Source organism: Pristiophorus japonicus, chromosome 21 (genome assembly GCF_044704955.1).
Source record: "Pristiophorus japonicus isolate sPriJap1 chromosome 21, sPriJap1.hap1, whole genome shotgun sequence".
In the NCBI taxonomy this organism is placed as follows: domain Eukaryota; kingdom Metazoa; phylum Chordata; class Chondrichthyes; family Pristiophoridae; genus Pristiophorus; species Pristiophorus japonicus.
In genome coordinates, this window is record NC_091997.1 from 65,199,217 (window position 1) to 65,226,795 (window position 27,579).

A 27,579-nucleotide genomic window follows, 5' to 3' on the forward strand; every position below is an offset into this window, starting at 1 on the left:
TGTTCAGTTAATCTGTCTCTTGGTAAAGTTGACTGAAGGAGAATGGTTGGCCAGGATATTGATTTCTTCAATGCTTAGCTCGCTGGCTTCCCAAGCCCAATCGTAGAAAAAGTGAAACTTGTTCAGCACTCTGACACCCTTGCCCCACCTGAACCATACTCCCTATCCTTAATATTGGCTCGTCATTCCACATTGACTTCAAAAACCTCATCCTGGTTTTCAAAGTCTTCTACGGCCTCAGTCCATCTACCCGAAATGCCGGCTCACACCCACATTCTGGTCTGCCGTACAATCTCCCCCATCAGGAGCTGAACCTTCCGCCAGTGTACCTCCACACTCTCGAATGGTCTTCTTAAACACCTCACCTCCAAAAGCTTCCTCAAGACCTACTTCTTCAACTGTGCTTTTGGACACTTCACCCCCACCCCCTCAATTCCTTCTCTTCTCCTGCTCAGATTCCTTGCATTCCCACCATCCCACCCCAATAAAACACTCAACAAAATGTTGTTAACGAAAGGCGCTATAAAGTGCAAGCCGTTATTGTAGTATAATATCATGGGACCATAACGTCCTGAACCACCAGATGGAACTGCAGCTTAACATCTCATCCAACAAAGCAGCACTCCCTCAGCACTGCTCAAATCTTGGGAGTGCGGCTTGAAACCACAACCTTCTGACTGAGGGAAGAGCAAAAAATTGAGCCAAACTGATTAGGCCAGAAACAAACTTATTTTACTGGGCACATAGGGAACTGATCACTGCAGCTAAAAATTATACTACCTGTACTAGAAAAGGCCAGCTGCCAGCTGAATGCTTTGTTTTCTTCACTTATTCTGTGTTCTGCTGAACTGACTGAATCAATTTCTATGATTCACAGAGAACTGGGGTTATAACTCCTGCTTACCCATTGCTCGCAGAACCTCATCGTAGAGTTCAAAGGTCATCAGCGGATTAGGAAGGTCCCTCAGCCACTGTTTAAAAACACTGGCGATAACGTGAATGTTATACTCGTCCAGATTCATGCTGTTAATATCTGCAGGAAGAAATTCCAGTCAGTCCAGAAACAAAGAAATAGCAGATGGCTTTTACTCTCCTCCCCTCGCCCTTCTACAAATAGAAATGGTAACCATCCAAATGATTTAAAAACATCATTCTCGGGATGTGGGCGTCGCTGGCAAGGTCGGTACTTATTGCACACCTCTAGTTCTCATTGAGAAGGTGGTTGTGAGCATTCTTTTTGAACGTGAGGTGAAGGTGCTCCAACAGTGCTGTTAGGTAGGGAGTTCCAGATTTTTGACCCAGCGACAATGAAATATGCCCCATCATCATTATAATCTTGTATTCACTGGAGTTCAGAAGAATGAGAGGGGACCTCATAGAAATGTTTAAAATTCTGATGGGTTTAGACAGGTTAGATGCAGGAAGAATGTTCCCAATGTTGGGGAAGTCCAGAACCAGGGGTCACAGTCTAAGGATAAGGGGTAAGCCATTTAGGACCGAGATGAGGAGAAACTTCTTCACCCAGAGAGTGGTGAACCTGTGGAATTCTCTACCACAGAAAGTTGTTGAGGCCAATTCACTAAATATATTCAAAAAGGAGTTAGATGAAGTCCTTACTACTTGGGGGATCAAGGGGTATGGAGAGAAAGCAGGAATGGGGTACTGAAGTTGCATGGTCAGCCATGAACTCATTGAATGGCGGTGCAGGCACGAAGGACCGAATGGCCTACTCCTGCACCTATTTTCTATGTTTCTATGAGTTATAACCCTTGATAATATTCACAAAACTCTAGTGCAGAGATGTCCATGGCACTGTATGAAGTTTTGTCGGAGTCAGTTTTAAGTTTACGGATACCCACTGACCGACTGAGCTGCTCGAAGCTGTCGATGTACCCAGCTCCATTTGTGAACCTCCTTACCCGTGTCCAGGCCCTGTTTGAGCTCCTTGATTTTGTTGGTCGATCCCGACTTCCTATAGATTCCCTCGGTATACAGGCCATGCATTTCAATGTAGTTGATCAGTTTCTCCACCACCAGCGGAACTGTCCTCTCGTCGTTGGTTAATCGGGAGACCTCCACCCCAAATTGCCGAGACGATAGCTCAGGGTCATACTGTAAGTCAATGAGAAGACAAGTGAGAAACAGTGGCAGCCAAATGTAATTTGTCCAAATTCCTCCCATGTCTCAGCTGGTAAAATGTGCTGTCGTACAGTATGAAGTGAGTAACAAAGAACAGGAGGCCCCAGTTTTCATCTTGTCTGTTGAGTTAGCTGACAGCGGGAGCACTGCAGTTAGCCGCAGCACTCGGGGATGGAGGGAGAAATAATTCGCCACAGGTTATGATAATTATGTAGTTATTCATCCTGCAAAGTGCACATGTGCATATACAGGCGCTGGGTAAAGATTAGATTGGGTGCACAACTAAATTGACTGCCAATCCTCAACATCTAAAGGTTCCAGGTGAAGAACAGCGATTTGGGCAATGCACTGATGGACAGCCAGCACCACAGAACGACTTGTTAGCGAGAGTCAGCACCCTCAGGGTAGGAATGGAGAAAGTGGTATTGGGGGAGCGGACAGAAAACTCTTACATCCCAAGCAAGGGCCACACACACACAACCAGAGCATGAAAAACAAGCCAACTTACAGGGAAGCACTCACTACTTTGGGTTATCATCATCATCATCATCATCATAGACGGTTCCTCAAAACGAGGATGACTTGCTTCCACGCCAAAAAAAGGACAAGTTCACAGGTGTTTCAATGAAGGACCCGAACTACATCCCGAAGGGTGGAAGATGCCTGTTTTTTTTAAAAAAACGTGGGGTGGCCGTTGCACACCAGCCACCACACGGGCTTGACAGAGCTAGGTCTTGGTCCAGTGGCAAAGATTAACCAAGACGACTGGAGACCAACTCTGCTGCACGGACCTAGTGCGCACACATATTGCCATGTGAGCTGGTCCGTGCTGCCCCTGGGCCCCTGGCCCTGAACTCACGCCGCCCCTGGGCCCCGATTACGTCCCCCCAGTCTCTCGCAGCTCCTTCGCCCCGATCTCACTGCTCCTGCTGTATCTGCCCACGCTCCAATCACCGACCTGGATCTTGATGACTTCACTCTTCACAACCATCGCCCTCCTGCACCAGCTTGCGCTGTACCTTGTAGTGGCCTCCACGCTGCCCATGGCCGCCGCTTGCCGTTCCTTTTATAGCCCCGACCTGCCGTTGATGTTCCCTCGCAGGTCGGGGCCTTCACGCTGCCTCTTTGCATACAACAGATAGAATCTACTTTGGTTTGGTTCATCAGAATTGGACACTTCCTAGTTTAGCTCAACTTGCATATCAATTTGCCCCTAAAGCAGGGCATAGATTGGACTATATCAGAACTATTGGCCCCTAAAAATGTCACACACATAAGCATCCTTCATAAACCACACTCTAATTTTCCACCTTCATCTACCAGTTAGGGTTAACTCATGCTGAATTCCCCATGTGCCTGTCACCCTTCATGCTTTCTTCTCATTTCCACTTAGGTTCTGCACTGTACCACAAACAGGTGACATGTTTAAATCAGTCTCTTTTAAAGACCCGACCAATATTATTGTGGTAAAGCAACCACTTCAAAATGAAACATTGCTTGCTGCTGTCTTTTTGATGTGTACCGTAAGCAGAGGAAGTATGTGTTCAGCACTAAATCAAACACCTCCATCAAACAAGGTGGCTATTATGCATCGTTCACAAATCAATTTACAGCAATGAATGTTTGACAATTTATACTGAGGAAAAAGGTTGTAAAATCCCCAATAAAATCCAGATACGGAATTTTATATACTGGGCGTTTACTAATATTTTCAATGCAAGGCCACTTACTTGACTACTTTACTAACTTTCACAGGGTTCCCTCAGTATTTTTTGCATTTAGATCATTAAAATTCAACACCCTGGAATCAAACCAATTAATTACCACAGGAAGCTGCTAATTTTATTGCTGTGCTAAATGGGATTGAGACTTTGTTTGCAGAGTATGTGGTGCGGAATGGAAGCCTGAAAGTCCGGCACTCTCTGTACATCTGCTCTTTAATTGCAGTGTCGGAAAGGTGCCAGCATTCCACGCTATCTAACGCAAGACGCTTGGTCACAGCAAAAGGCGAGATGCTCCCACTCAGCTGTGCTTGTAAATATAAACTACCCTATCTTTATTCCGATGGCAGTAGATAGCATTTTTATTTGTGTTTCTCATAAGATACCATCAGGTTTCTGTAAAAACAGAGCTGGATTCTCTTACTTGTATCAGCGGGAACCAGGAAATGGAACAGCAGCGCACTGAAATCCCAGGCCTGCCCTGAGCACTGCACCCCCATAAACCATTAAAAAAAATTGTTCTCAGGATGTGTGTCGCGCAAGACCGCACATATTGCACAATCCTGGTTACCGTGACAAGGCGAGGGCGGGCCTTCCGTGTCACAGCAACCTTTTCAAAACCAAGTGGTTTGCTCGGCTACTTCAGAGAACACTGAGTCAACCACGCAGTATGGGACGTGTTACTGGGTGGGGGTGGCAGGTGGCCTCCCCTGAAGGAAATGAGTGAACAAGTTAGGTTTCAACAACAATCCAGCAGCTTTCAAAGCAACATTGTTTCTGGTGCCAGCATAAATTACTGCGCTACCAGGGCCTCCTTGGCAAATATCAAGTGGCCTTATAATGCCATTGCAGTACCTATTTGGGGACAGGACTATTTTCATAAACCAAGCTCACACAATAGTAAAGAGTCCCAAAAACCTCAAGCAGCAACATTAGCTTCCGCAAAAATAAAATTTTTTTCCAGAAAATGTTCAAAGTACATAACAAATCAGTCAGCATCTGATCATGGATTATACCCAAAACATTAACTCATCTTTCTATTTGAGTACTATTGACCTTCTGTAAACTTACGATGTTGTCTGCTTTTTGTGCCAGCATTAACTTTGTCTCAAATTTTAATTTGTAACTTAAAAAGTAGTGCCTGAGCAAACACTTCCAGTGTCATCAGTCACTACCAGCACAAATTAGATACCAAGTAAAGCTTCCTCTAGACTGTCACACTCTGCATTCAGATAGGAAGGAAAGTAAAATTATTTCGACTGCGCCTTAAATGTGCTGTAACGCAACTTTAGCATCCCTTTATACAGCAGAGTGTTTCCACTTGTGGGGAAGAGAAAAACTAGAGCCATCAATATAAGATAGTCACCAATAAATCAAATAGGGAATTCACCCAGAGAGGGGTGAGAATGTGGAACTCGCTGCCACAGGGAGTGGTTGATGTGAATAGTATCGATGCATTTAAGGGGAGGCTGGATAAACATATGAGGGAGAAGGGAATAGAGGGTTATGCTGATAGATTTAGATGCGGAAAGACAGGAGGAGGCTGGAGTGGAGCTGAGCGCCGGCATGGACTGATTGGACCAAATGGCCTGTTTCTGTGCTATATATCCCATGTAATACAATGTAATTTTAGCTTATCTTATACCAGCCACTGTTGACAGTGCAGTTTTATGCGAGGATTCCAGACCCATGCAACTGAATCATGATTGTCTAAACTAACTTCACTTACAACCGACAGAGAAAAGACTTTCCATTCATCAATCGAGACTGGATTTGCACCAAAGACTTGTAAAACTTTTACCGATACAACCCACATTTTCGTGGACTTTTTTTTTTTCTCCTTGTTACAATGCAAGTAAGGGAGCGTGAGGAATACATACAGCTTAGGTTACAACAAACCCTCGTTTCTCTGCACTTTCAACAGAAAGACAGGTTTTTATGCAATTGGCTGTGTTCAGGGCTTTTTTGAAACTGTAACTGGTTTAAAGTTGATGTGCATGACCGCATAGTGTCAGTGGGCACACCCTGGTAACGTCTGAACAAAAAGGTTGATTTAAAAATGTAAATTTGTCATTCACATGGCACTCCATAAAATGGATCAGGAGTTATGCTAATTCTTACCTTTTTGGAACATTTGATGGTAGTTCTCAAGCAGCACTTCCTATGGCAGGCATACCTACACACTGAAAAACAAAAGAGGGGTGGACTAGGTTACAAAATGATTCATGTAAACATGCATGAAGAAATTGATATTAAAAGTTAACACTGAAAGGTCTGTCATTCTTTTGACTAGACCGTGCTTAAATGCACGACCAACATCTGATAAAAGGCTGCCCCACTATCACACATGCATCTGTACAGATGCATTGGGCTCAATTAAACATGTGAAGGAAAGATTGGTGGAATTTTTTCACCCAAACTATAATAGAATTATGGAATAAGTTGCTAGGAAAGGACAGTAGCCCATTGAGGTGGACAGCACAAATGGTCCTACAGAGACAATTAAATTAATTTCTAGAGAGTCAGCAGATCCTGGGATTCGGCGAGGAGGAATACGGGGAGATGGTGGGGAAGAGCAGGGAGGGGGGGGGAGAGGGGGAAGGAGAGGGGGGGGAAGAGGGGGAAGGAGAGAGGTGGAGGGGGGAAAAGGAGAGAGGGAAGGAGAGGGGGGGAGGGGGAAGGAGGAAGGAGAGGGGGGGAGAGGGAAGGAGAGGGGGAAGGAGGAAGGAGAGGGGGGGAGGGGGAAGGAGAGGGGAGGGAGGGGGAAGGAGAGGGGAGGGAGGGGGAAGGAGAGGGGAGGGAGGGCGAAGGAGAGGGGAGGGAGGGGGAAGGAGAGGGGAGGGAGGGGGAAGGAGAGGGGAGGGAGGGGGAAGGAGAGGGGAGGGAGGGGGAAGGAGAGGGGAGGGAGGGGGAAGGAGAGGGGAGGGAGGGGGAAGGAGAGGGGAGGGAGGGGGAAGGAGAGGGGAGGGAGGGGGAAGGAGAGGGGGAAGGAGAGGGGGAAGGAGAGGGGGAAGGAGAGGGGGAAGGAGAGGGGGAAGGAGAGGGGGGAAGGAGAGGGGGAAGGAGAGGGGGAAGGAGAGGGGGAAGGAGAGGGGGAAGGAGAGGGGGAAGGAGAGGGGGAAGGAGAGGGGGAAGGAGAGGGGGAAGGAGAGGGGGAAGGAGAGGGGGAAGGAGAGGGGGAAGGAGAGGGGAGGGAGGGGGAAGGAGAGGGGAGGGAGGGGGAAGGAGAGGGGAGGGAGGGGGAAGGAGAGGGGAGGGAGGGCAAAGGAGAGGGGAGGGAGGGCAAAGGAAAGGGGAGGGAGGGCAAAGGAAAGGGGAGGGAGGGCAAAGGAAAGGGGAGGGAGGGCAAAGGAAAGGGGAGGGAGGGCAAAGGAAAGGGGAGGGAGGGCAAAGGAAAGGGGAGGGAGGGCAAAGGAAAGGGGAGGGAGGGCAAAGGAAAGGGGAGGGAGGGGGAAGGAGAGGGGGGAGGGGGAAGGAGAGGGGGGAGGGGGAAGGAGAGGGGGGAGGGGGAAGGAGAGGGGGGAAGGAGAGGGGGAGGGGGAGGGGGAAGGAGAGGGGGGAAGGAGAGGGGGAAGGAGAGGGGGGGAGGGGGAAGGAGAGGGGGGAGGGGGAAGGAGAGGGGGGAGGGGGAAGGAGAGGGGGGAGGGGGAAGGAGGAAGGAGAGGGGGGAAGGAGAGGGGGAGGGGGACGGGGAAGGAGAGGGGGGGACGGGGAAGGAGAGGGGGGGAGGGGGAAGGAGAGGGGGGGAGGGGGAAGGAGAGGGGGGGAGGGGGAAGGAGAGGGGGGGAGGGGGAAGGAGAGGGGGGGAGGGGGAAGGAGAGGGGGGGGATGGAGGGTGATGGTGAGCCGGCCGGGGGGGGGGGGGGGGGCAGGAGCCGGCTGAGGGGGGGGGGGGGCAGGGGACGACGCGGCGAGGGGGGTGGGGCGCGGCGAGGGAGAATACGGCGAGGAGGGAGCAGGGGACATGGGGAGGAGGGAGGGATCTATTCAAAAGTATGGATTTGTTGGACCCAAATACCTTTCCATGCTCATTAAATGCTGCTGCAATATCTCTAGGAACTTACATTTGCAGACGCAGGCTCTGTCCATCATCCAGATAAGGGAGGAGCAGAACTCGCAGTAGGTGGGGATACTGTACTGTGTTGATTTGAAAATGTGACCATTGTATTCTTCCACCTGTAATCAGACATACTCGGATCCATAAAATCATCCATATTTAAATGCCAGCGATAAAGTATAGGTCAAAAAAAGAGACTGCATGCTTCATTCCTATTACTGCACAGAAAATCATCCCCAGCACACCTTCTGCACTGGAACTATGGTTACACAAACTGGAGAATAATGGAGCAGGAGGACTGCCGAAAATAGATTCGCTTAACCATTAAAATAAACATCACAATTGTACCTTTTCAACATAAATTGAATATCAGAACACAACATCAAATTGGATTAAAAAATGCTGAAATTTTAAAGGTTTGAAATTAGTCCAAGATATAGTTCAGGGTTTGCTGTCTGCAAATGCAGTGCTCAGATAACTGACAATGGATCTTTAAAGTTAACCCACAAGCAGTGTATGTTCATGTTCGATTGCATGTTATAGGTATGACCTTCCTTAATCTTTGACAGTACTTTAATCATTCCTCATCAATAAAATGGCTGTTATCCAAACCAGCAGAGTGAAGGCAGAATAGAATCCACCAGGACACTGGCCCCTTCGATCATCAGTCACACAATCCACCCAGCACATCATATACCATGCCTCGAACTGGGAGCATACAATGTTCTTTTGGAAAGAGATGGCAGAGACAAGTTGAAGTAAGGAATTCGATGAATACAAAATAAGCTGAAAGTACAGCAAGTCTGAGTGAGGCTTGGGGCACCTAGTGACGGACCTTTGTATGTGGAGGCTACACTATAGCCAAATGAGGAAGACCCGACGTTAAGTAATCAATCTAACATTCTTCCTCAGAAATAAACTATCCCAAAATAATACAGAAAAGCAGAGAGGAGAGGACTTAACATCGAGAGCAGCTGCAAGCAATGCAGCACCAAGAACGCCTGTTGGCTTGAGTTGTTAAATCAAGACATTAATCCTTTGTGAAAGCACGTAAATTACTCCATATAACTGGCCTGTGGACCGTGCCAAAGGAAACCTTTGCATATTGGCTACAAAGTGCCTGTAGCACCAGTAGCATGAACTAAACTATTCTTTGTGAAGCACAGCCAGCTGAACAACAAAGGTATGTGCTACTACACAGCAGAATGTGTCAACAGTTCCCAAGGCAGCAGCAAAATGAACTTCACAAATGATGAACTGTAAGTGACAAGATGCAATACATGTGAGGAACTGCATAGAGAATACAGCCGTAAGACAAGAAAACCAACAATTAAGGTCAACCTTCAATTAAACTCACTGAGCTGTCGGTATTTGGTGTGTAGCGCCCATGTGCAATTGGTATTTTACATGCACTCAAACAAGCATGTCGCAGAAGCAATTAGTGTTTTGTGAACCCCAGTCAAAAAAATGATTATACGTTGCTTTACATTACACTTTCCTATATTACAACAGTGACTACACTCCCTTTGAGATGTCTGGTGGTCGTGAAAGGAGCTATGTAAATCCAAGTCTTTCTTTTTTCTTAAAACATTTCTATGTTACTAAGTGAACATGTTACAAGAGCTATGTGATCCTCGCTGGGGACAAGGATTATTGCACTACATATAGTCACACACTCGGCGCCAATGCTAGATGCCAGTCTGGGAATCAGGTCATGTGCTCAAAACAGCAATGGTGCAAATACCATAAGCAATGTTTACTGTAGATAGGGGCACTGCAGCCTGGGAGTATGAGAAATCTGAAACTTCATTATCAGCACTTCTGATTAATCTAAAATTCTGTAAGTTATTTGGTCATCTCTTAATAGGGGTGGCAAGACAAGTAGTTTGAAGAAAGCACAGACAGGAGGCGGTGCCCTGGATTTGCATGGAAATATACTTGATGTTTTGAAAATACCACTCTCATTCAAATTACAGTATCCAACATGTTTTTGATGACACGATGTTGCTTATGTGACTTTTTCCTTTCTACTAGTGATCACCACAGCTCCCTGGAGCTGCTACACAGTTTTCTTTCTCCCAAAGAGGAAAAACAGTCTATTGATAAGGTAGAATAGTACAAAAAAGGTATGAGACAGAGAGAGAGGGGCAGAGTGCGAAGGGAAGAGCGCGCGCGCGCGAGAGAGAGAGAGAGAGAGAGAGAGAGAGAGAGAGAGAGAGAGAGAGAGAGAGAGAGAGAGACACACCACAACGGCTGGTATCGCAATATGTAAAGGGTGATTCCAATTGAAGGATACAATCCCATTTCAGGTGCCTGACCCAGAAGTACCTGGAGGAGAGCAGCCAGCTCAGGTTGGAGTTGGGGAATGCTAGCAGAACACAAGGGCTTTGCATTAAAAAATGAGCGCAGAATGTGACGGGGGAAATCAGACAATAATTAGTTACTTACAATGTCAGTTTCCTTTTTCCGTCTCTTCTTTCTTTCGATTTTTTGCACCTGAAAAACAGATTTGAATTTTGAAGTGAGTGAACATGTATACACATGCATGCACCCACACCCATGTTTCCAAGCAACAGATGTCCAACAAAACACACAAGCTAGTACGAACAACTAAACGCACACTGTTAGAATGAGTAAATCTGATCAATCTAGGGCTTCTTGGAAGGCTTGTTTTTCCCCAAATTTCTCTCATTCTTGAACAGGTTTAGTTCAGCTCCTGAGGTTAGGTTTCACAGATGCCAGCAGTCATCCAAATAGGTATTCTTCACACGCTAGCCCAGATAGTCAGTGTTGGCAGGCTATGGAGAGAATGCCAGATGAGCTGAAACCTGTCCTCAACCAACAGCCGCAGGAGGGGTGACTGGATAGCAATCAGGAACAGAGTTTCTGGATGATTACTCCATCACACACACACACACGAACGTCATGTCATCCCAGTTGATATCAACTAACTCAGCACAAATGAAACTGAACGACGCCTATACCCGTTTGGCCATCGGGGGAGACGTAGCTCTGGTTTCAGTGCCTTTTGTGAACTCGCCTCTACATAAATTCCCTCCACCCTGTATGCTCAACTCATGCTTTCTGCTACTTGACCATTTCCCCCCCCCACCCCCGCAAGACTTTGGCAGATGCAGTATAATGTAAATAAATGTGAGGTTATCCACTTTGGTGGCAAAAACAGGAAGGCAGAATATTATCTGAATGGTGACAGATTAGGAAAAGGGGAGGTGCAACGAGACCTGGGTGTCATGGTACATCAGTCATTGAAAGTTGACATGCAGGTACAGCAGGTGGTGAAGGCGGCAAATGGCATGTTGGCCTTCATAGCGAAAGGAATTGAGTATCGGAGCAGTTCTACAGGGCTTTGGTGAGGCCACACCTTGAATATTGTGTACAGATTTGGTTTCCTAATCTGAGGAAGGACATTCTTGCTATTGAGGGAGTGCAGCGAAGGTTCACCAGACTGATTCCCGGGATGGCAGGACTGACATATAAAAAGAGAGACTGGATCGATTCGGCTTATATTCAATGGAATTTAGAAGAATAAAAGGGGATCTCATAGAAATATATAACATTCTGATGGGATTGGACAGGTTAGATGCAGGAAGAATGTTCCTGATTTGGGGAAGTCCAGAACCAGGGGTCACAGTCTAAGGATAAGGGGTAAGCCATTTAGGTCCGAGATGAGGAGAAACTTCTTCACTCAAAGAATTGTGAACCTGTGGGATTCTCTACCACAGAAAGTTGTTAAGGCCAGAATATAGATATATTCAAAAGGGAGTTAGATGTGGCCCTTACAGCTAAAGGGATCAAGGGGTATGGAGAGAAAACAGGAATGGGGTACTGAAGTTGCACGATCAGCCATGATCATATTGAATGGTGGTGCAGGCTCGAAGGGGCAAATGGGCCTACTCCTGCACCTATTTTCTATGTTTCTATGTTTCAGCCAAATTCTTCACCTCCCTCAGTTTTCCCTTCCCACGGTCATTTGAAATTCAAGCTTGGTGTCACCCAATCACTACCACTTGATTTACTTCATTTTGAGGCTTGGATTATTTCAAGCTTGGATTTTCACCGAGGATTCTTTAAAAACAAAGTTTGTTCAGAGTACAGCTTTCATGCTTGAAACTTCTCACCTTTCCAGTGTTGCCATCCAGAGTTTTGTATTCTATCATAAACTCATCCAGGAACACCTTAAAGGTGTTGACCCATACTTTGACAGGTGACTCGTTCCAATCCCGCCGCTCCTGTCTCATCGTCTTCTCCAGAATCTGCTCAAACAGTGCATACAGATCTTTGTACCGGATGCTCTTTCCATCGTCCATCTGCAACAGAAGCGATGTTACAACTCAACAAATAGGACAGGCTGTCCTTTTACATTCCAGCAAGACCCCTCTCATGGTGGCAGCTTTGCACAATCAATCCGACATACCTAGCACGTAAGTTAAGAACAAGTTGCTCCATCCTGGAACACAGTGACAAATCATCATCAGCTTGGACAACTTTTTTTTTTTACAAAATAGAAATTCATAGATGGGGCTTCGGGCAATTCTACAGAACCAGAAATATTCATCCCAGAAAATGAGAAAGCAACGAGGAGGATCTACTCATTGTGGAACGTACTGCTTACTGTGAATGGTTCACTGCATTGCCCATCCCATGTAACATAACCCTGGCCAATAAAACTGCACGCACCGCTAAAGCCGTTGAGTAAGAGTTGAAGATATTTAAGCGGAACTCCTTCAGAGATTTCTTAAAAACAACATCCACAAATGTATCTTTCTTGCAGTCATCAGTGTCCAGGTCAGTGATCTATAAAGGCAACGCAAAAAAATAGAATATTCCTTTAAGTATGAATGTGAGCACTGGTTAACATGAGAATATCCACTTTTTGATCAAATTATTTTTGTGAATTCTGTGCACAATAAGGAGACAGTTATTTGAGGTGCAAATAGAACACTTTTCAAATTTCACACCCAAGTATCGGTATTAAACACTCTCATACCAGTAAAGCAGTTAGTTGTAAAGTACAAGTTTCTCCATCCTGCCCAAACAACATGCTTCTACCCCAGCCGCAGAAGATTGCTGCTTACTACGGCAGTGTGACATTTCCCCCTTTCTCCCAGACCAGCCTGTGTCCAGTAGGAATTGGATTGTGATTGTCCCAACCTCGGACTGTCTCATTGCCCAAGTCTGGCGTGGATGTGAATCTGCATCCCACAGACAAAAGGCCATGGCTCACTGTTCCACCCAGTCCCGATAATTCATTTTACAGATTGGTCAACCGTGACCCCCAAGACTGGATGAACCTGTAGCTTTACACTTACCTTCTTCTGCAGGAATTCGTTCATACACTTGAAATCATTGGCACTGGTGATAATCTGTAAGGCGTCATGCTGCCATTGCATGGGCTCCAGGCCCACGTTACTGATTTTCACACTCCTCCTCCTCTTGACCTTTGGTGATGGCTCTTTGTTCTCCTTAAACTCTTTCCCTCGCTCTAGTCCTAAGTCAGGACTCCTGGGAGGAGTCAGGTTATGAGGCAAGGTATCCTGACCTGAGGGAGAACAAAAATATCAACAAACCAATCTCTGCACAGAGGTAGAGGTACCTGTTATAATTTTTCTCATCCAACAACCTTTCAACGCAATGTTGCTCACCATTTATGGACAGCTACAATCCGAGCTATCTCAGGAATGTTGCACCAGAGTTTTGGGAAGTGGGTCTGTGCCTGCAATTCCATGCAGTCAGCTCCCATTTTTAATCATGTGACTTTGGAGACGTTGCTAAGTGGAAGCTAAGCACTTCCCCACAGGAAGAGGAAGAAAAAAAACTGTAGGATATACGTTTATTAAATAGTTCAATTTTGCCAAGAGTCCTTTCACCTGCTGCATCCGAGTTGGAATAGCCCTGCCTTCTAAATGAGTTCCAATGCCTTCTTTTGATGGAGACCAAGCTATATGGTTTAGTATTTTCAAGTTCCTTGGTTTCAGCATAGAACTTATCGGGCCTGAACAACATGATTGTGCTTCATTGTAGTATTTAGCATATTTGACCCTTGACCTTTGAATTGCTGTTCCCCCCCCCACCCCCACTCAGTTTGTGCCAGTCCTTTAAAAAACTCTCTTCTGCTTTCCTTTTCCAGTTCAACATACCATAACCAGACCCACACAGACCTGCAGTCCATTTTATTGCAAATTTTCAGCATTTAAATTGGAATCCCACCTTGATTCACATTTCAGATCAGTCGGGTAGATCAGTTAAACCAGAGTTTGAGACTTTACATACACACGCACCCATGTGTTGTGCTCCATTTCAAGTTCCCCTGTTGTTGTGCACAATCATGTTGTTCAGGCCTGCTAAATTCTAGGCTGAAACCAAGGAACTTGAAAATACTAAACCACATAGCTATTGTCTAGTCCTTCAGTCGGTTTTCAGACCCCTAGTTCAGTATAAAATCTGTAGGAACACAAATCTAGGATGAGGAAATGCTTTTTGGGACATCCCACGAGTACTCCAACTCACCCAGCACAGTATTTGGCTGCATTCTCGACTCTCTTAATGAATGTGGCTTTAGCTTCAATAATCCTGCTGCGTATTTCAAGACAACCGGGACGCTCTGACACTACAACTAAGTGAGAGCGAGAGAGTGAGAATGCATTGGACTAATCTTAGGTGAAGCTGAACAAACCTGAAATATGATGTACACGGTGCACTCAGTCATTGTGGGCGTGGTCTCCATTGGGTTTTTATCTCCAACCTTTTAAATTAGCCTCTTTCGTTCCTTCTCTTTCTCTGCCTATTTGCTCCGGAGTCCATCGCAGCATTAATGTCCACTCCAAATTTATACTCTGCATTCAAATGATGGCACTTTAGTGCCTGAGCATGCAAATTAGCAGCAGAGATTTTACAAAGATTGTAGTGCTTAAAGGCAGTGGAGTCAAAGACATTTGGGGAGTCCAAAATGCAGCTGAATGCTGCGCTGGGCGAGTTGGGAGTATTAAAAGGATGATCTCAAGGGCATGAATGCCATTTTTCTTGTCTTACACTTTTTCCATATACTCACCCAGCCAGTGGTATTCCAATGAAGGGTGGGGGGGTTGGAAGAATCATAAATGTGTTTGCTACTCTAGTGCATATGACGTTATAAAACGTTGGGTCAAGTTTGAATGAAGGGAGTCAGAAGGCTGTGAGTTTAAGCTTTACTACACAAGGCATAATCTAGGCCAAGTGCAAGATGTATCCCCCAGTCCCTCGAATTACAGCCGTTAAGGCCCAGGCAACTTGGTCCTCATTGTGCCTCTGGTCCTTATTCGCTAGTTTGCCGTTTTAATTTCGATGTTCTGAGAGATTTGTAAAGGACAGTTTAACCACTTTTGCCTCATTGTGGATAAATCCTAAATCAGAACAAGATCAGTTCGAAACTGCAGCCCAAGAAATATGCAAACTGACAGAAAAATTGATTCAGGCTTCACATGTGGTCTTTGAGGCTTCATGGAATGAACGTATGCGGCTGACGATAACCTAAGCTTCAAGACCCCGAGCTGGGCTGATAATTTGCAGAGTTGGAGCCAGTGTCCTTTCACATGATGTTAAACGTCTGCTTGTTCCATGATTGAGTTGGATGTGTAGCTTCTACAGTGCTATTCGAAGTGGAGCAGGGCTTTATCCCATGCCCTGGCCAATATTCTTCCCAACAACATCAAACACAGATGAGATGGTACTCACCTCATTCCTATTTGTGCACAAAATAGTTTCCACATAACAGTGACTGCATTCGAAAGTAATTCATTGCATGCAAAGTATTTTGAAAGATCGATGAAGCGCGAAAAAATTGCAAACTGCTATTTTTAAACCCCAATGGCTAATCATCCGTTATTTACCTTTAAATGCACTCTCCCTTCCTTCTGGCAGTGGTAGACTGAGTGAAGTCTCACTGGGTTTCAGCTCCCTCCTCCACGGTAGTCCCTGCACTTCCTGATCCATACTGAGCTCTTGCAGCTCCGATTGGGTAGCCAATTTCTCTCTCGACAGCTTCTTTTCTCCTTGTTTTCTGTTTCCCCAGAATCTCATGCGACCCTTCAGAGGAGCTCTACAGGTGGAAATCAAAAGTTAATTTTTTTTACAATAGGTTCCGTCTAACTTGGATCACACAGATATTAACAGCATACTGCAAGTAGGAATTATGTGTTCTTTTCCTCATTCAGAATTTTCAGCTTTCCAACGAGCTTTTAATTACCATACACGTTTCTGATTGAAAAAGCAGGTCATGTCTGCAGATCAAACACAGGAAGCACTCCTGTGATCAACTTGAGGCATCAAAAGATGCAACGTGCTTCAATCAGCCCTGTTGGCTTTTCATAGGTGCTTTTATGTTACAGCCTTGCAGGTGACGGAGAGGCAAGGGTCTCTCTCCATTAGCTGCACTCCATATTTTAAATACTGTTGTGAAAACGTGAGTCTACGGGTCTATCACCACATGAAGGCGGCCAGTTTCAGTGAAGTAAACATGGGGAGCCCGTCCTAATTTACAATTGGCCTTCCAAATTAAACAAAGGAGTCCAGCATGACTGGCACCTGACAGGAAACGACAAGATAGTAGGGTGCAGAACTCACTATCTATAAACAGAAACAGTAGGAAATCAGAAATGTAAAGGAACCTTATGATCTCCTTTGATTGCCTCAATCGCAAGTTCTGGATTTTCTTCGATACATGACAGAATATCCCATTTTACAGTCAAAGTCAAGTTATCCTTACCTAAGGAGGGATATACTTGCCATAGAGGGAGTGCAACAAAGGTTCACCAGACTGATTCAGACTGATGAAGGGATTGTCCTATGAGGAGAGGTTGTGTAGACTAGGCCTATATTCTCTAGCGTTTAGAAGAATGAGAGGTGATTTCATTGAAACATACAAAATTCTTACAGGGTTGATACAGGGAGGATGTATCACTGGGCTGGGGAGTCTAGAACCAGGGGTCACAGACTCAGAATAAGGGGTCGGCCATTTAGGACTGAGTGGGGGAGGAAGTTCTTCACTCAGAGGGTGGTGAATCTGTGGAAATCTCTGCCCCAGAGGGCTGTGGAGGCTCAGTCGTGAATATATTCAAGACAGATATCGATAGATTTTTAGATATTAAGGGAATCGAGGGATATGGGGATAGTGCAGGAAAGTGGAGTCGAGGTCCAAGATCAGCCATGATCCCATTGAATGGCGGAGCAGGCTCGAGGGGCCGAATGGCCGACTCCTGCTCCTAATTCTTGTGTTCTTATGTCAAGTGGCAGCAAGTTTCAGAATGTATGCAAATTTAAAACCCAGCATATATTTATATATTTTTGTTTACATTACTTTAGGACCCTTAGAGGTCATGCAGTGTGTGCACTCTTAAAACTGCAGGATTTCCAAAACGTGGTTCATATTATTATTCATACTAGTTAGAGAACCAGTCTACACAATAGTTTAAAAAATATATATATATATTTGATTTCAATTTTCTTCCTTTGTCGACTAATGGCTCATCGAGCACCAACCGCACTCTGTACCTCACCTGGATGGTTGCTTTTCATGTGTGAGCCGAGACAGCGAGTGCCAGCAAGCTATTCGCTCATTGAGATCATCACAGCCAATTCAAATCCCATTCTCACCCAACGTGCACAAACACTTTCCAGCATGGGTCACTGGATAGTGCCAAGCAGCAGGAACTTTGGCTAATTGTTCCTTTCCCTAGCCCACCCAGTGTGTTGGCAACAGCTGCAGCACCCCAAATGCTGCCCAGCTGAGATCAGTGTAGATCTGTTATAAAAGGTCCCGTCCTTGGTTACCTGCCATCCGGGACAGTACTCTTCTGTACCAAGTCCAACCTGCCCAGTTCATCTTGGGACTGTGCCTTGTGCAGTTTCTTTTGGTCTTCATTTCTAGTAGACTGCATCTGCAAGGCAGAGTACAATTAGCACCATCGAGGTCATCGCCAATCCTTGCCTATCGTTGAGCTGATGGCTCACTGATACAATAGTTTATGGACAAGATAACATACCTTTATAAAACTAATTGGCTAACTGCTTGAACAGTCAATAAAACTCAGAAGCAACAATGTTCAATTGCATTGCCGGTACAAGACTATAAAACAGGTCTAGCTTTGTCCATGTTTCAGCTGCAGAATTTTACATTCAAATGCATTTTGCTCACTGGAAAAAAAGTAATTGGACTGGAATTCAAAAAAATGATACCAGTCAACGGTACTATTGTTCAACAATGACTGTTCAGTTACATCACTGAAACATCATTCTATGAACAGAAAGGATGGAGGATCACGCAAGACATGCATTAGAACATGAAACAGGAACAGGAGTCCTTTGAGAGTTTATATGACTCATCCAGTAAACATTTTCATTATACAATACTTTCGAAACAAGTAATAAGGGTTTGTCTCATCTGTTGAGTTATGATGCAGTGTTGAATGAACTGTGTAACATGCGAGCGGAACAAAGTCGCCAGCAGTACATTTGTTGGGTTTTTACTTGAATTCTGCAGTGTCTATGGATTCTATGCACATAGTAATTTCATGCACACTTGCTGTTTGTGTGATTTTACTGTGCACAAATAGCTATCACAGCTGCCCACATAATGGTCACTACATTCAAAAGTAATTCAATGTATACAAAATGCTTTGAGACACTTCAGAGATGTGATAAACTACTGTAAGAATACAAGTGCTTTCTCGCTTTTCCTTCACATTTGGAGATGTAAACTTCTATTGTCAAATCTGTTGATAACATCAACATGGGGGTAATATATTAGCATGGATAGAGGATTGGCTAACTAACAGAGTCGGGATAAATGGTTCATTCTCTGGTTGGCAACCAGTAACTAGTGGAGTGCCGCAGGGATCAGTGCTGGGACCCCAACTATTTACAATCTATATTAAATGACTTGGAAGAAGGGACTGAGTGTAACGTAGCCAGGTTTGCTGACGATACAAAGATGGGAGGAAAAGCAATGTGAGAGGACACAAAAAATCTGCAAAAGGACATAGACAGGCTCAGTGAGTGGGCAAAGATTTGGCAGATGGAGTATAATGTTGGAAAGTGTGAGGTCATGCACGTTGGCAGAAAAAAATCAAAGAGCAATTTATTATTTAAATGGAGAAAGATTGCAAAGTGCCGCAATACAGCAGTACCCGAGGGTACTCATGCATGAAACACAAAAGGATAGCATGCAGGTACTGTTAGGTCTTGAAGAATGTGACCAGATACTGTAAGCTCAAAGTAATGTGTAACCGTAGTCCTTTATTACAGGTCTCCAGAGTGCCTCTCCAGCCTGTGAGGCCTCCTTATGTACAGGTGCTCCCAAGGGATTGTGGGATCCCTTGGGACTCCAACGGATGAGCCCTCTGGTGGTTAAACAAGGTGTTTACAGGGTTACATATATAACAGGTACAGCACGTGATCAGGAAGGCCAATGGAGTCTTGGCCTTTATTGCAAAGGGGATGAAAGCAAGGAAGTCTTGCTACAGTTATACAGGGTATTGGTGAGGCCACACCTGGAATACTGCGTGCAGTTTTGGTTTCCATATTTACGAAAGAATATTCTTGCTTTGGAGGCAGTTCAGAAAAGGTTCACTAGGTTGATTCCAGGGATGAGGGGGTTGACTTATGAGGAAAGGTTAAGTAGGTTGGGCCTCTGCTCATTGGAATTCAAAAGAATGAGGTGTGATCTTATCGAAACGTATAAGATTAGGAGGGAGCTTGACAAGGTGGATGCAGAGAGGATGTTTCCACTGATGGGGGAGACTAGAACTAGAGGGCATGATCTTAGAATAAGGGGGCGCCCATTTAAAACAGAGATGAAGAGAAATTTCTTCTCTGAGGGTTGTAAATCTATGGAATTTGCTGCCTCAGAGCTGTGGAAGCTTGGACATTGAATAAATTTAAGACAGAAATAGACAGTTTCTTAAAAGATAAGGGGATAAGGGGTTATGGGGAGCGGGCAGGGAAGTGGAGCTGAGTCCATGATCAGATCAGCCATGATATTGAATGGCGGAGCAGGCTCGAGGGGCCGTATGGCCTACTCCTGTTCTTATGTCCAATGAAGGTGAGACCAATAGTATTCAATGGGCTCCAGCATTTCTTTAAGAATCTGTTACATTTCAAACTATTGCCAGTTCTGACAAAGGGTCATCGACCTGAAACGTTAACTCTATTTCTCTCTCCACAGATGCTGGCCGACCTGCCAAGATTTCCTGCATTTTCTGTTTTTATTTCAGCTTTTCAGCATCAGCAGTATTTTGTTTTTCTATTTGTATTCAATGGGATTTGGTCATTAAGGATTATGTAAACCATTCGGGATTAAGCAAACCAGCTAATGAACGGTACATGGAATTAATGTGGAAAAAATAACACTGGCACATGAAATGTGTACACATAGTAGACTGCATCCAATCAATGCAAGGCACTTGTCAAGAAGACTACTCAAGCATTGGCAATCATTTTAACTTCATTTGGCTAAAAATCAAAACCAGTTATGTTAAAACTTTATAACTCGTTGGCAAGGCCACATGTAGATAGTGTGTAGCTTTGTGCAGCTTTTCTTCAAAAAGGACATCAATGGACTGGAGAGAGTCAGAGAGTGCAATTCAGGTGAATCCAGGACACAGGAAATTAGCAATGCGGAACTAATAATAGATGCAAAACTCCTCGATTCATGTGTCCTGGTCAATTTCTTAAGGATTCTAGTGTGTTCTCATTGGGTCTAGATGCCTGTGGAGATTAAACATTTAAGTTGCCTCAGAACACATTTTATTGACCTCCATATCCGTTAGAGATTTCCAAGTCATTTTGCTCATATCCAGAATGTGGTCACAGCCTTCATTTATTAATATATTTGCAGAATTATTTTAACACGCCTACAATTTCTTTGCTGCTTATTCAGTGCTGTTATCTGAATGTAATAATCTGGCATGAGGTCTGTACTGACGAGTTCAGTTCCAAGACCTGCTGTGCCATCCTAACTTAGCTGCCAAGTCCCTCTCTCACCTGAAGCACTTGTTCTTACATTTAGTTACTGAGTCACACTGTATGCTGAACAGAGTCATCTTATCTCCCAAATCTTCCAGCACCAGTATTCTTCATCAGGTTCAATTGGAAAGACTGAGAAAGCTTCACAACATGGGCAAAGGTATGGCTACTTACCTGGTTTGGTCATTGGATGGAAGACGAACTATTGTTAAAACACATGCTCACCTTGACAAAGCAAGAAAATGCCCCTTTACCAGAAATATTACATTGCCGGGAGACTTCCAACTCATTCAACAAGAAAAATAACTCAAACTTTTTCTTTTATTAGGTATATACTAGTTTTCCATGTTTTTTTCTCCTTTTACAGTATAAATATGTTAAATCCTGCTACCAAGTGGAAAAAGAAGCAAGGATTGGCAGTAGAGTCCACAATAGCCCAAGTTGGACATGGCCTACGCACAGAAAAGCCTTGATTCAGAGACTCTTCTTCACTTAAAAGTTGAAGTTTGTCTGCAGTACAGAAATGAGAGTGTGCTAACATTGGCTGTTGGGGGAAGAGAAAGAGATAGGAATAACAAGTGACTCTAGCATGGCTACCACAAATCGAGCTTTGGAAAGGACTATCCCCATATCTAGTCCACGTTTGACAATGGGCCTATCTTATATGTGTATGTGAAAAAACAGGCAAGGAGAAATCAATTTAGCGTATGGTACCATGATGCAAGAATAACCATTTCCAGACACACAGGCTTCTCAGTCATGGTTGAGGAAGCTTGCACTGCTGCAACTGAGGCTGGCTGTCACTACAGAGAAAACCTAAAGCTGTAAAATGAATTCATATTGAACAAGTTATGCACACAGATTACCAACATGTATTAAAGTGAGACTCATTTGCGAATTGTGAATCTAGTTTGCAGTCGAGATGAATTCACACTTTCTATAAGAATGAGCATATAAAACTAATCAAAATATTTAGCTCAAATTAACATTTTACAGAGTGAAGCAAGAATGAGGCACAGAAATGTCAGGTGGCGAAATGGTGCACTCGCACGAGCTTATGACCAAGAGGAAGTTCCTTGGGGCACTGAAATACCTCTGTAGGTCGATGCATCACCCAGCATGGTACTGAGGCACACACAACAGTACGGTCCCAGACATGATGTCAGCTCCGTACCAAGTCAGCTGATGTCAGCCTGCGCAGCAATGGAGGCACCACAACTGGCCGGCAGTGCCCCCGAGCTACGGAGGGGAAAACAGGCAAGGTCACTGCCTCAGATCACTCTCCAGTGACTCTTCCTGGACATTGAGAGAGTATATGCGCATGTGTGTGTGCCGACCCCAAGTCAAATAGCCTGCGTGCACCGTATTACTCCGTACTACTGGTTTTGGCTGGGATTAATTTCTTCGACCCTCCCTGGCTCAGATACTTACTACAAGGCTCAGAATACAGTCTTGACTGGAGTGAAATTAAGACCCAACACATTTATTTTTTAAAATGTAAGTAACTGTTAAAAGTCATCCTCGGCAGGCATCTAGTTCCTCATCCCTTTCTATAAAACATTCTGCAGACTGAGAACTCTCACTGGCTGAACAAAGGATGAACAGTAGCAGTGACACCCTGCACAAGGGCTAACTATGACGTAATGACAGCCAGTGCCTTTCGAGGCCTGTAGGTGGCAGTGTTTCACTAGGATCAGCTCAAGACTGGTCAAAGCACGGACTCTTCTACACCACGATCAGGATATTAGCATTCCGCTGCCGAGAAAGGAAATCAGATTCTAATTGTTCAAATGGAAAGTCAGACTTTGGCATCACAGCAACTGAAATCCACCAAAGTTGAATGCTGAGCAGCACATAATAATGAACAGAGTGCTGAGCAGCACATAATAATGAACAGAGTGCAGAGCTGGGATCGATCTTTTAACATGTGAAAGTCTTGTGTCGACTGGAAGAATCATTGGTCGGCATCTGTGTCGGCCCCCACATTGCAGGTTGTCCAACCTCATTGCTCCATGCAAGACAATACACAGTGCTGTCGGGACGATTATCTCCAACATCAGTATGCGGGTCGGACATAGGCGATGCAAGATCTTTGTGAACAAACCTGGTGACTCGTAAAATATAACTCTTCGTGCAATCGCAACACACTTTATAACCTTTGGGTTGCTCCTTAAAAATGTAACTTGGGGGGAAAATATCCACACAAGATAGTTTATGAAGTATTCAGTTAACAGATCTGCAAACAGCTAATGTCAACACTTCCTTTCACACTTACATGTTAAAACTAAAATTTTCAGCACTTTTTTGCGAGTTTGTAAAGTTCACGCCACAAATTAAGCCAGTGAAGAAAAAACAACAGAAGAGGTAGTGGCATTGAGCTGGTAGCTACCTGCCGTGCTGTTAATGAAACCCACCGGTTAGAATGTAGATCGAGTTTCAGGTGTTAAAAGTGAAAGGGAGAAAAACAGATGTGCAAGGACAAACCGAACAGCGCAGTTAGCTAAGCTACAGCATGCAGTGATTTGCTAAATCAAGTCCGGGACTAATGGGTGGTGAATACTGTGATGGCCGACACAGTCAGCGAAGTAGTAGGGGCTAGTGAAAAAGAGTGGCTTAGTAACAGAATGGCCCATACCCAGTGCAGGAACAGTGTGACCAGATCGCCGAGAGTTTAGCAGAGATTTCCAGTGCAGGACAGTGATGGTCTAAGTCCCAAATATATGTTTTTTCTTTTAAAAGGAAACACTCAAGCACATTCAAAAGCACCTTACTCAATACTCTTCCATTTAATGGGGTTTGTTGCCAATTTTCCTGAAGGTGCCAACTCTTGTTGGGGTAAAGTTCCACGGGTTGTGGCAGTACTCCTGCAACTTACTCGGTTTTTCATGTGCGAATCTACACAGCTAGTTTTGACCCACAGATCAGAGGTCCCCGATTGACACTGAGTTACTGTGTTAGCCGTTGGCACCCATGGAGCTATACTGTAGAAAGCAAGTGCCTTCAGGAGACAAGGGTAGAAAAGGGAATGTGAAAAAAAAATATTTTTATGCAACCTTGTAATGCCGAATTGGTAAAATCTATTGATTCTCAGTCACCAATGTACAACAATGCAACTGGAATTGTTGGGAGTGACACCACAAGTTACTGAGGTGGCACAGAAATGGAGAAAATGAGCCTTCAACATAACACATTCTGCAGAGAAACCAGCTCAACCCTGGTCATTTGGTTATTGAATTCAGTGATCTCTAATGAAAAGGTAGGGAAGTCTGCAGCTCATTGTTTAAAACTTCCACCTCATAGTTACAATGCGAATGGCAGGGAAATACACATCATGCCTTAGTTTGCTGAAGTGTTACCAGTGCTTTATCTGGGTAAGGGCTGCCATCGTCAATAATCCGTGCAACTAATGTCATGTACAGAAAATAAATTGGAAAAACCTTTGTGGGTTAAGGAGAGTATCATTGTCTGTGGCCCCTGTAGACAACAGTGAAACTTACTGCAGGACACTGCAAAAAGGACAGAAATCTGTAGAGAAAGGTACCGTGCTTGTGCATTGAGTGTGACCTTCTAAAATCTGAAAGGCAGGGGAGGTTAAGCAGTTCCAGATGTCAGTATCGCTTTCTACCCCACATTAAGGGTTAGCAAAGAGATGTTCCCAGATTTGACACCCCCACTTGGCCATGTTTTATTTACCATTTCTGAGTCACTGTAACAGGCCTGGCCGGCACTGTCGTTGGGTCTCAGCTCAGGCCTAGGTTGGTCGGGGAAGAGAGGGGGCTCAACGGAGGGGTCATCATACTCCTCTTCCTCAGTCTCTCCCTCCCCTTCAGCGTTAGAGCCTCTAGTCAAGAAATCAGAGCGGGTCCGCGCCATGCGGGCTTTCTTTTTGTGCGCTGGTCTTGCAACCTGATTGACCGAATAACACACACAAAAATCAAAACACACGTAACTAAAGTGGAAAGTGCCCAAACGATAAGTTAGATCAGCCTGAGCCCTAAAGGCGGCTATATCTCAAAATAAGACTATCCTCAACTACAAACGCTCAGCTGGAGAAAAAAAACAAAGCAACGATGAAGAGAAGCAGCTCACAGAAATGAAGAACGTGACAGTGAACATTTCAAGAGGTCAATTGCTTTCGATACATTTAACCACAATGCACCAAGATCCTTGTGAATAGCGGCATCACCCACTGTAGGCCAGAAGGTTTCGAGTTCCATACTCCAGTCTCTGCTGCATCAGTGAGGGTTCCTACCCCTGATCACTATCCACTGGCTCCTGCTGGAAAGTGCAGGTATAGATGCCAGGCGAGGGCAGGACCCTGCTTAGAAGTGATGCCCCCCCCACACAGTCAAATGGACTGCTGACACCCAGTGCCCAGGCTTACTCATGAAGAGCAGCCACTTGGACGAGATACTGGAGGGCTGCTGACAACTGTGGCATCGTACCGAGACAGTCAGCATATTCAGGAGCTCGGCAGGGGGTAGGGGGTTGAAAAATGTAAGAAGAAGAAATGAAAGATTGAGGCATTTTAGGGGTTTTTATGAAAATGTTGTAAAGTGCAAACCCTGCTTGCATATTGCAAACTCTGGTTTGAAGCTGTGGTCTGATGTTCCACAGCTGGATGCTGCACAAGATTTACTTTAAACAACCTCATCCACCACAGGCTCGTGGCTCTCTTCAGAAACTACTTCACCCCGTGCTCTGCCCAGTTGCCTCCTTCACAAACTACTGAGGAAATAGGATTAAATTGCTTACATCAGTTACTTTTAGCAGCGATGTTTTCACCATTTTTTCTCTGCAAGCTTGTTCTGTTTTGGAAACAGCAGGAGATCTTTCCAAATTCACAGCATCCTTGTCAAACCTGCAAAATGCAATTAATAATGAGCAATATTCAACTGCATCAATGGCAGATTGCCCAGGATTTAATGATTATAACCATGCTCACTGGCCGCATTGGCTGAGTGGGTAAATATATTGATCATAGTAATGCTGAGCCATATGGAGCCAGAATCAATTCCTGGTGTGTGCTACGGTTAAGCTGCTGCAACAGTTTGGGCACCACAATTCCTGTCCTGCTCCTGGATTAGGTTGCGGGGGTGGGGTAGGGGTGGAGAAAGGGGAAGAGGGAGAAAGGCAGAGCTTCCTGCTCCTGATCTCTATCCGGTAAATCAAGCTCAGTAGTGTATCAAATTGAACATATAATCTGGGAGTGGCATTTCAGTGCGGCACTGAGCGAGTGCTGCACTATCGGAGATGCCGTCTTTCAGAAGGGATGTTAAACCAAAGCCCCCTGTACCCTGTAAAGTGGATGTAAAAGGTCCCGAGGCACTAATCGAATGAGCAGCAGGGGAGTTCTTCCACTGTCCTGGCCAATTATGTTCTCTCATCAATATCAGCAACAGATTAGCTGATCTTTTATCTCATTTGCTGGTTGTGGGATCTTTCGGCCACAAATCCCTGTATTACAATAGTATCTACACTTCAGAAGTACTTCATTGGCTGCGGAATGCTTTGGGACGTCCTGATGTCGTGAAAAGTGCTGCAGAAATGCGTTGGACAAGAACACAATCAAGCTTGGTTGTGATGCCGCCACAGTTGAAAAGCCTGCCAACACTCACTAGAGACGCACATGAAGTACGGCCACTTGAGACATGCTACCAGAGGGCTGCCTACACCCTTGGAATGGCGAGAATGGGAGAACAAGATTTCACTAACTCAAATATGTAACTTCAGGACATCACTCACCTCCACGTTGAGAATACCTTCACAAGATGTCCTCCCATGTCTAGTAACTGCTAAGCCAACAGCTCAAAGACCCACAAAGGCATTCGGAACATGGACTTGAGTGCCTCTGAGCACTAGTCATTTTGTTTTGATAAATAGCTGGTAAGTTACACTCTTACCTCCTTTGTGTTATAAAGAGTTCATTAAACAGTACTCTTACACCAACTTCCACTTAACAATTTACACCATAAATTGAATCCTGTAAATGTGTTACTGCATGCAGGTGAACGTGCGAGTCAGCAGGTCAGAAGCCACAAAACTTTGAAGAAAAATATTAACGGGATGGATAGTGTCTAGTTAATAGGGCATATACCACCAGGCTGCTTTCTGTTACTCGAGGTTTGAACAGCACGAATATCCAGGACAATCAATATATCTCTGGCACTGCAACCCGCCCTCAAGATAACCTGCCTGCCATAATTAAACTGCCATTATTTCCTCTCAGTCACTTTCCACATCAATGAGCGATTAGAAATATAGGACTGTGATAGAGAATTGTCACTTGCAAGAGATAACACGGAACCACGCAAGGCAAAAACCCTCCATGTACCATTTCAGAAATGCCATCAGTTTAAATCTGAATAAAGCAAAGCCTCTGAAACTTTATGTAGTCTTAAAACTTTGATTAGCTATCAATAGACTACATGATACTCTGGATGCAGTGCTTTTTCACTATTTTTTAAAAACGAGAGCTGGACACTATCAGCACTGCTCTAGCTCTGTGATTCCAGTGCCACACCTATCCCCTTTGTGTCACTCAGTTTTCCTAATTCTGCACAGTTCCACTCCATACCCCCTCCCTAATTCTGTTCAACCCCAGTTCCACTGCATTCCCTCTCTGCATCTCGGTGTTTCTTCATT

At 44.8% G+C, this 27,579-nt stretch overlaps 1 protein-coding gene across 8 annotated transcripts in view; it reads right to left on the reverse strand.

Annotated features, from left to right (window-relative positions):
- myo9aa (myosin IXAa) overlaps positions 1 to 27,579 on the reverse strand; it is a 285,885-nt gene that overhangs the window by 21,639 nt on the left and 236,667 nt on the right. For 7 of the 8 annotated variants that reach the window (XM_070864905.1, XM_070864901.1, XM_070864903.1 and 4 more), the window contains 12 exons: positions 25,690 to 25,795; positions 24,628 to 24,840; positions 17,743 to 17,849; positions 15,804 to 16,012; positions 13,248 to 13,477; positions 12,616 to 12,732; positions 12,057 to 12,245; positions 10,366 to 10,413; positions 7,925 to 8,036; positions 5,982 to 6,043; positions 1,920 to 2,112; positions 905 to 1,033 (listed from right to left, as the gene is read on the reverse strand). In XM_070864905.1, coding sequence (XP_070721006.1) covers positions 905 to 1,033; positions 1,920 to 2,112; positions 5,982 to 6,043; positions 7,925 to 8,036; positions 10,366 to 10,413; positions 12,057 to 12,245; positions 12,616 to 12,732; positions 13,248 to 13,477; positions 15,804 to 16,012; positions 17,743 to 17,849; positions 24,628 to 24,840; positions 25,690 to 25,795 — 1,715 coding nt within the window. The remainder of the gene's footprint in view (positions 1 to 904; positions 1,034 to 1,919; positions 2,113 to 5,981; positions 6,044 to 7,924; positions 8,037 to 10,365; positions 10,414 to 12,056; positions 12,246 to 12,615; positions 12,733 to 13,247; positions 13,478 to 15,803; positions 16,013 to 17,742; positions 17,850 to 24,627; positions 24,841 to 25,689; positions 25,796 to 27,579) is intronic. The other variant, XM_070864904.1, reaches the window with a different exon arrangement.